This window comes from Dendrobium catenatum, unplaced genomic scaffold (genome assembly GCF_001605985.2).
Source record: "Dendrobium catenatum unplaced genomic scaffold, ASM160598v2 fragScaff_scaffold_0, whole genome shotgun sequence".
In the NCBI taxonomy this organism is placed as follows: domain Eukaryota; kingdom Viridiplantae; phylum Streptophyta; class Magnoliopsida; order Asparagales; family Orchidaceae; genus Dendrobium; species Dendrobium catenatum.
In genome coordinates this window covers 687,943-698,079 of record NW_021318462.1, presented here as the reverse complement: position 1 = coordinate 698,079, position 10,137 = coordinate 687,943, and the positions used below count along the sequence as shown (strand labels likewise).

At 34.9% G+C, this 10,137-nt stretch overlaps 1 protein-coding gene across 2 annotated transcripts; it reads right to left on the bottom strand.

Annotated features, from left to right (window-relative positions):
* Positions 1 to 489: 489 nt before the first annotated feature.
* On the bottom strand, positions 490 to 7,679 carry LOC110093966. Of its 2 annotated transcripts, none has more exons than XM_020819041.2 (2): positions 7,233 to 7,679; positions 490 to 830 (listed from the first exon to the last, which is right to left on the bottom strand). In XM_020819041.2, exon 1 carries the CDS (start codon positions 7,621 to 7,623, stop codon positions 7,240 to 7,242), a length of 384 nt encoding a protein of 127 aa, XP_020674700.1. In that variant the 5' UTR covers positions 7,624 to 7,679; the 3' UTR covers positions 490 to 830; positions 7,233 to 7,239. The 2 variants fall into 2 exon arrangements, with proteins under 2 accessions (XP_020674700.1, XP_020674699.1); XM_020819040.2 differs by having other exon boundaries at positions 490 to 765.
* Between the last annotated feature and the right edge of the window lie 2,458 nt (positions 7,680 to 10,137).

The following is a 10,137-nucleotide window of genomic DNA, read 5'->3' as shown; positions in this document are numbered from 1 at the left end:
ATGGGCTTAAAACTGATCCTCGATGTAATCCAACTAAAATAGGAAAATATTTGGTCAAACCACCTTGTGCGTTCATATGTACGAGTATTACAAAATCTCTCTCTCTCTCTCTCTCTCTCTCTCTCCCATTCCAGATTTTCTTTTTAACAGAGTGAACGGGTGTGCTGCAGAGATAATCTCCTCCTACCATCCCACTTTACTTTCTTTAGGAAATAGAAGTTAAAGTCCTTACTCCTAAGGACTTCTACCTTTCAATAAAATAACTGGATTGAGATTTGCTCTTTTTTTTGGGTAAAATCAACTTTGTTATAAAAGCAAAACCACAAACTTAAGACTTATTACTAAGGTTTCATTTGGGACGGCTTTTTTACTGCTTCATAAAGTTGCCTTTTAGTACAAAAACTTGATTTTTTATTAGAAAGCTGCTTTAAGAAGTAGTAAGAAAGCCGTCCCAAACGAAACCTAAGAAAAAACAGAAGCAACATAAGATAAATAACCTGCATAAATTGTTTTATCATTGCACTAACTCTCACATAATCCTAGATTCACAACCATCAACATATATCTTAAAACTGTAATTCGTCAATCTTACAACATCAACAACAACTACATCATCATCATCATTATTGACATAACTTTATTCCAACCACTTGGGATCAATGTTACAAAAACCTCCATGATGTCCTAACAAAGTTGAGTAGGCATAGTGTTCAGACCTTCACGTCTGTTGATAAGTGTTGGTTCACAGTGGGCGGTGGCTGAGCTCTATTATTCAATTAAAAAGGGAGGCATATAATAGTAAGCTCAATTCTTCAATTAAAACGAAAAGCCTAGAATAGAAACAGTGAAAAATTAAGATTTCCATTTCTACGAGCACAGTTCAATGAGAAAATTGCCAATTTGCCATCAGTTGTACAATGAACTTAATAGAAGGTAACCAAAAAAGGTTCATCCCTAGTAGAAACAAAGAAAAACTAAACAACTTCATTTAATCGACACTCCCAAATGAAGATCATAAAGAAATGGAAAGAGAGGGTTGAAGACCGTAGTTGGTTCAAAAGAATCCAGTGTGTCATGCAGAAGCGTTCGGCCATTGATGGACAAATCATTAGGCTTATTTTCTCAGGTTTCAGGATTCATCAAAATACTGACTAGATGGATAATTCCTTGACAGATGCATAGAGGATGGGAACACATTCTATTTAAGAAAATTATCAGTGATTAGAAATCTAGTTACCATATAGCCCATTCTTATATAATCAATGTTTAAGATACCCGTTACACTTTTAAGAAAAAGATAGCACTGAACTACTGAAGTACCAATGTGACGATAGACAGGTAACAAATAGATGCCATTGAAAGTGCAGCATCAAGATAGCTCACGTATTAAGAGAAAATTTAGACGAACCTTAACTATTATGTATTTTCTAAGTCCCATGGTTCACAGAAAACACAAAAATTCATCCACTAAATGATATCTCCATACCAACGTTGGTGTAAACTCTTCAATTATCTCTGAGTCATCTTATAAATTCAATAATACAGAATGAAAAGAAAGGGGCTTTCTAAATCCACACAACAAAACCTCATCAAATGGAGGATGATAACTATTGGGGTCAATAATTAAAATTTGCTGGTTGTCTTTGGTATTTATCTGACTTCAAATAAGACACACTGAGAGACTAGATAGTTTGTGACCTGCTAGAAAATTTGTGGCAGTAGAGATAGTATGTTTAAGCTCTTAGTTTTGTACAAAGATCTAATATGCATACAAATAGAAGTTGCAAGAGACTAACTTTTTACGTGGGAAACCCAAACAACAACATCAAGCCTTTATCCCACAAATTTCTTAAAGGATTCATGTCATTATTATTTGACAAGTTTTACGCTGGCTGTCGACTACCTAACGCAACTCTCCACTTTTCTCATCCAGGACTTGAGACCTGGAAATTACATATGTAAAGGGCTTGATCCAATTGAAGTAATCCACTACAAATTTACATATACAAAAATTCACCCTTCTTCACAATTGATAAAGATGATATTACACATAATTGACAACAATTGTCTAATTCCTATTATAGAAATTACAGAGGTTGGATGTTCAATTCACAGTCGGACAACTGAAATCCAATCACAGGGTTGGATGTTACTAGTCATGTGATGGGAGTCGAGCAACGAAAATTAGGTGATGGAAGTTGTTTGTTACAATGGTCAATTAAGGCAATAGAGTTTTTCAAATATGTCAGCTCTAAAACCTCTTGCATGAAGAAAATGAGATCCTATTTTCACCTTTTTTAAGAGAGATATTTAGATGAATTTAGCTAAAATTTAAAACACTCCATCGAATGGCATATATTAATCACTTTAATCATAGATCATTTATCTAGTATTCAAATATTGTCTTATGATTTGTGCTAATCAAATAGTTTTTTTTGGAGAATTAGCATTTGCCCTCTACTTTTAGATGTCAAAAATTATGTTATCCAAAAATCTATAGCAAGTTATCCACAAAAAATTGCATCAAAAAATTATTACGTTGGAAAAATTATAGTGTGCTATTACTTTCTTTATATTAAAATGAACCTCCAATGGAGCGAAAATTGTTGAAAATATTTGGTCTGAATTTTTCAATTTTGCCAAAAATTGGTTGTAAAGGTTTAGCAGGGCTCCAAAAAATATCAAAATTAATTTTGAAATATATAAAAAAAAGTCTCATAGGCCTAAAAAGTGGATTCTAAATCGGACCTGAAATGGGCCAAATGAGTTGGGCTGGTCGGTCAGTTAGCCATCGACCACCAGCCATGTAGGAAATTGCCGAGACCAGGTTCGTGCTCTTTGGTGCAGGTGCCTCTCAATAGAGGAGCCTTCAACGCCTCTTAAAGGTATATATATATATACATATATTTCTTCTTTTTTTTTTGAAAAGAAAAATATTATTTTTGAAAATTATAAATTCTAAAACTTCCACCCCCTTCAAGTATAAATACCCCTCCATAATGGGGTGGGGGATACATTCATCTTATTGTAGACTCAAATTCTTTATAGTAATAGAAGTTTGCTACTATCTTATATAGCTGTTAGGTAATTCCCCTTTTGTAGGCTCTAATAATACACTGTCATGAATAGACAATAAATATCTCACTCATATGCTTTGGTGCTCTTCCACAAAGAGTAACAAATTACTTTGCATTGTGAGTGATTTGATATAATCTATAAGTAATCATCCTCCACCCAAAATATCCAATGACAAAAGAAATCTAACTGATTCTTACACAATATGATTCGAGGAGATTATATAAATCGTTAGGGGATGATAATGTGATGTCTACCATCACTAGCGATGCCTTGATAATTATTATATTTTTGAACAAATTCTAATGCATTGTATTTTATTGTAAGCCAGAGAATCTTTGCCTTAAGATTTTATAAGCGATCACTCTACCTCTCAAGTGTTCTCCATACTCTTGAATGGATTTCTAGAACTACATACTCGACCTCTAACAAAGGAAGGCATTTGAGATATGATACTATAAACGCTCTTCTATACACTTCATCTTCAAATATTTACAAAGTTTGAATCTTCTCCTCGAATGCAAATGACAACTATTAAATCTTTAGGTAGCATTCATTATGTAGAGAGGAGATTATGGAGTTCATAAAAAAGGTCTTCTTCAATTCTTCGATAGATTGTATCTCCCATGAACCTTGTTTATCCTCAATGCATTTTATTTTATACAAGTTTATAATTATCGAAGTTGCAGGCTTGAAAAAGGCATCAACTCGAGAATTCTATTTCTGAGATATGTGGATAATCTGATGTGTATTAACAGGAGAAAGAAGTGATTTCAGTAAGTTCATATATTATATCAATTATGATTATGAGTTTTGAAATATTCTTTTACTTGAGAAGCTATAAGTTGAGAGTTAGTATTAACTCATTAGTTTTGAACTCTATAATCTATGGTGAGGCTTAGCTCCGTCACAAGGGCTTCACACTTGATGCTATAGTTAGTTAAAGTATCATGTTGAGGAAAGATAAGTAGGATCCTTGCCCCAACATCAAAATTTTCATATGCTCCATTGACATATAAAATGCACTACGGGGCCTAAGAGAAAGGAGACATTTAATTGCAATAGAAATCATGCATTTTACTATAAATTTAACAACTACTAATGGTTTGATATCCAACTTGGGCAAAAAATGAATATCAAATTCTCCTAACTCCATTGAACACTTGATTAAACAACCAGAAGCTTCTGATTTTTGAAGGATAGTCTTAAGTGGAAGTTGGGTATAAACGCCAATGGAAGTTAGGCATAAACACCAATGAGCTGGGCTTAAACTATGGGCGTAGTTTATTTGTTGAGTAAATGAATGCCAAAATAATTTTATTTGCCAAGGGATATTTCCCTTTATATTAGAAAGAATATTGCTGATATAATAAACTAAGCATTCCCCCACATTCTCTTCTTATACTATCAACAAACTTATTGCATGGGAAGAAACAACAAGATATAAATGGAGCATTTCTCATGGGATTAACTTTGACAATAGATGTGGTAAAGCTAAATATATTTTGAGTTGCTAAAAAATAATTTGATACTTAACTGTCCATTGAAAGGAACATTACGAGCATATTTGAGTGTTCAGAAGAATGTCAAATATTTATCACAAGATGTGCTACTCATCCATTCAAGCATTATATGTCCTTTATATTCCTTGAAAGTGTCATTTTAGATGACTTTTAACTTTCTCTAGGTTTCTTTCAATTCTTCAATGGATGATTATGAATCCCAAAATTTTTTCTAATGTAAACTTGAAAGCATATTTAGTAGGATTAAGGTGCATATTATAATATTAGAGGAGTTTAAATTCTTGCTTCAAAAAGAAAGATGACTTGTTCTCTTAAAACTTTTGGCCAACATATTAGCAAAAAAAATATCCAACATAAATCCAATAAAACTTTTGAAAATTTTGTTCATAAGACATTGGTAGGCAGCACAAACCCTCTTCAATCCAAATGTCATAACCTAATAGCAATATAATCCTTTATTAGTCTAAAAAAGGTTGCTTTTTTATTGAAAGTATTCAACTTTATTTGATTATATCCTAAATAGACATCTATGAAGCTAAGCATTTGATGCCCAAAACTGTCGTCCACCAATTAGCCTATATAAGGGGAAAACTGTCATTCAAGTAAGTTTTATTTATTTATTATTATTTTTTTTAAATTAGTATAATTTACCCAAATCTTTAGAGCTCTATTAACCTTTTTGATCATAACTACATTCATCAGCCAGTCAAATAATATAAATCTCAGATGAATCTAACATTTTAAAGTTTATCAAATTATTGTTCTACAACTTGTAGATGATCTGATGTAAAATTCCTCTTCGGGATCAATAACAAGTATGCCTTCCACATTCCTAGCAAAATTGTTTTGATTTCATCATAAAAATCTACATATTAAAATCTCTCCTCTCAAAGAGTAAAGAACTACCTTATATCTACATATAGAATGCTCATTCATATTTTCATATTAAAAAAAGTTCTCAATGTACATGGTCACTAATGGTCATAGTTGAGCTTGTATTAGATACAAGTCTATGACATTTGTTGATTTTGCGTACTTCGCCAACCCTAAAGATTAATTTTTGGGGAGGGTTAGGGTTCTCTCAAAGATAGTATGACAAGTCAAATTTGACTTGACCATGACAAATTTGAACCAAGTGAATAGCTTTTCGAGGATTTTTTTTTTTGGGAGTAAGAGGAAGAGTGATTGTTCCCTTTACTCTTATCGGTTGATTATCAAAGCCATATAATGGTCTAGTAGCACGCTCGAGCTTCTCTCTTCCCATGTTCAAGCTAAGGAATATGGAGTAGAATACATCAACATAGCTTCTATTATTGATTAGGATTCTCTTAAACATCGTAGCAAGGATTATTAATCTTAGCATTGATGACTAGTAAATTCTAATGTAGAATTTGGATCCCCTCCAAATTACAATTATTGAATATGATAGAATGATGAATGCAATTTTTTTTTGATATTGGCTCAGGTGTAGTAAGAAGAACTTGAGGAGGTAGTAAGGGGTTTGGATCCCATCCAACTATAGTATTGATTTCTTTAACCATTTGTCGATTGACCTGTTGTTAACTTTATTGATTTTGCCTCTAGATGGGGTTATTTCCCATATGAGTAAGTCGATTTTGAATAAACTTGTACCTTGTTAGATTAACCTCAATTTTCTCCTTCAGTTATTGGCATGCCTTAGTAGCATATCCACGACTATGATGAAAAAGACAATATTGTTCCAAATTTTCCGAATTTAGTTTTAAAAAATTGAGCTACTTAATGTTTTATCATCTCAGATGGCCATTAAAATATTATCATGAGATATATTTAGTGTTCAATATTCCTTCAACTACTTATGCTCTTTTTTTGAGGGGGTGGGTTGTACTATATTGTTATTGGATTGATTGAGGAGAAAAGAGTTGATTTCTTGGTTGCTCATGCTTTGTTTGTTCAGATTTTTGATATATACTTGCTTGACAATTCTTTCATTTGCAAGATGGTTACTCAAACTATTTTTGATATGCATTGATAACCTAATCAACATTAATTTGTGCTTCCACTATATGAATAATATTAGTATAATCTAATGCAAACCATTAATAATGAGTAGAAAGGTCCAGGGCGAAGATCTATAAGAAAAGAGCTCAGTAATAACTCAAGATTCACTCCTTCAATTATATCATGTTCTGATGGTACTCTCTATTGCCCAATCTCCTCCAATAGCTAAAGGATTTGGGCTTGTTACTCTTCCATCATGTGTATCCAATCATCCATGAGTTTCAAGGGTCTAATTTTAGTTAATTTCGATGTTCATGATTGTCGCACATATTTTTGATTTGATGAGTGTTGGATCGAGAACTTCCAATAATATTACTACTATTACCCATTGTACTGCTAGGATATTGGGATGTGATTATCATAGAGTGCGATGGTACTAATAGATGTAAGCTCACAAATAGGACAATAATACTGTTAAATCAATTTTAAGCACATATGAAGTAGTAATAGAAGAATAAAAAACACTAAACCAGCAACCTTCGTGAAATCATCAACCATATGAACCACAATCTGAGATGGAATCAGACATAAAATAAGAAAAAAAAAAAAATCAAACATATGAGTCATCAAACTGATATCGAGAGGGGATCTCACATGTATTTCATTGGTCTGCGTTAGTGGCGGCCGTAGCTGTAGGCGAAGGGTGTTCATCATGTTCATCATGAGGGGGTTGTGGAGAGAGGGAGGGGAGGGGATTGGAGCCCTTGATGATCCAACCGAGGGCGAAAAAGGAGAGGCCGGCAAGTATAGCTGTGCCCCAGGCTTGGGAATACCATCTACTGTATTGGCGGATGGCGAACCGCCATTGATCACGGAGTGTTGCTGGATCGGGGTTAACCGAGTCCGGTGGGTTAGGGTACTTCCCGACCTTCCACGATGCCTCCGATGAATTTCCCGCGGAAAATTCAGGTGGCTGTAGGGACTGAGGCTGAGGACTCGGAGTTTTCTTCACCGACGAGGTCGAATTCTGCTCCTGCTCCGACATTTTGATCCACTTCTTGGCTTTGGTCAGTTCAGTATGTAATCCAATCGTTCAGCTTGGCCGCTTGATGGGCGAAAAGTTGATTTAAAAAGTAAAAAAAAAAATGTAGAAATTAATTTTATTTCAATTAATTTAAAGTATAATCACGGTCTTCTTAATTTTTAAGTAAATATGGTTTAAAACGTGAATTTAAAGTTTTGAAAATAGCATTCGATATAAATTTCATAATAATTGATATATCATCAAAATAATTATCTTGATCGGGCATGAATCTCGAGGCAAAAATTGAGTTGGAAACTTCAAAAATTAAATTGGAGACCATATGAACTCCGATTTCAGTAAACTTACAGTCGAACTGAACGTCTCGGAAATAGAAACCCAATGATACCAAATTCGACCCAATCCAAGCTCAAATGAGTCCGAAGACCCAAAGCACATTAAAAAGGTTCAATCCATAATTTGGATTAACAAACAATTTCCAAATATGACATGCTTATAGTCGAATCGAGCGGCTCGATGAGACGAGTCCAACAAGCTAAAGATCGTCAAATTATGATATCATTAAACATTCAAATATCTATTAAATGGTCTACGAACAAGGGATTCAACATCGGCCGTCTATTCAAACCACTCTCAAATTACCCTTAATTTTCCTCATATTTACTAGTCATGCTACTTTCAGAAAACTATAATAGGATTCTCATTTCTCATAGAAAGGGAACCCCAAAGGGGGGCTGGGGGAGAAGCAAACCCAAGCAAGAAGAGAAAAGAAGGAAGCAAGGAAGAGAAGAAAAAGACTCCTCCTCGACCACTGTCGAACTTTCACCCGGCAGCCGACCAACGACGGAGTTCTGCTTGATCACCAACTGACACCGAAATTAAGCAAGGAAATAAGAAGAAAATGAAAAAAAGGAAGTGACTCGTTCTTGACCATGTCGGACATCCGACCATTGTTGGATTTCTACCCGACACCAGACTTCCGCCAATCATCGGACTTATGCTTGTCGCCGAACTTCTACCCGACGCCAAACTTGTACCTGCACCACATTTCTACCCATTTCCAGACTTCTGCCCATCGCGGGACTTCTACCTTACCGCTAACTTACGTCAGACTTCTATACGTCTACCAACTGCCAATTTTTCTGCCCGGCCACCAACTAATGTCGGACTTTTGCAAAGCCACCAATTGATGACGGACCTCCATCGCCTCCCGACTACGGTCCTTTCGACCTCCGTCGCCCGCCAACTATGGCCCTTCTGACCTCTGTTACTAGACAACAGTCCTTATGACCTCTATTGCCCGTCGACTATGATTCTTTTGACCTCTATCACTAGACAATGGTCCTTCCGACCTCAATTGTCCGCCGACTATGATCCTTCTGACCTCCGTCACCACATAACAGTCTTTTTGATCTCCGTCGCCCACCGACTATGGTCCTTATTACCAAACAAATACATCAATAGTGATTCTTCATATTTCCACCATATAACACATTATATATGATGTATATTTGTTACATCAAGCCAAGGCCTTCCCCCCAATGAAGGGCCTCACTTGTAATCGACTCCAAATAATAGTGATTCATTTAAACTAGACCAGACCCCATGATTTTTCCCTTTTTAGGGTTTTCCACGAAAAAATCTTGGTGTCTCTTATGAATGCTCCACCATCTCTTTTTATCTGTATGCGTATTGGATCTTCGTATAAAGCTAAGATATTAAAAATATATTTCTCTACCACCACGAATATTCCATGACGCAATAGTTTGACGCCATCTATGGGAACATCATTCCCGACTGGGGCAATTTTTGTTCCAATCTTAAAAGGTAATTTGTATTAACGTCCTAGCATTAGTTATTGCTACATCAATTTCATAGGAATTAAATATGGACAGGAGGGCAACCTTGACTATAATCGTGAATAAGAAGATTTCTCCAACTCTTCTAATATACAAGACAATATTTTGAGATCATAAAGCTTTTAGAAAATGCAATGATGGTTCTAATAAATTTTAAGCTTTATACAATCTATTAATAAACTTCTACTCTTTGGGCAATGTCTTAATCTCGACCTCAAAAGACAATAACAATCTAAAGATAAACCATTCTTCACCTTTAATTTGGGATACACGTGGCATTCGCCCTCTCCAAATCAATGTAAAATTGATCCTAGGGGATTTGATTCGACCTCTTCCACATAATTTAATATCATCGAGTAGGGCTCTGACATATAACCTCAGATAGGTTATACATCCTTGGTTGATTCTCTATACCTCTTATATATATGTTAACATCTTCGAGCATTGGTCTAACATAAAACCTTGGATATGTCATACATCATTACTGGATTCTCTTGACCTCTTTCATATAGGTTAACATCATTGAGCATGACTCTAACATATAACCTCTGATAGGTCATATATCTTTGGTGGATTCTCTCGACCTCTTCCATATAGGTTAACGTCATCGAGCAGGGTTCTGACATAAAACTGCAGATAGGTCATACATCCTTGGTGG

Excerpts from the sequence above, each read along its gene's own strand:
- LOC110093966 (XM_020819041.2), bottom strand. The coding sequence starts at position 7,623 with ATGTCGGAGCAGGAGCAGAATTCGACCTCGTCGGTGAAGAAAACTCCG.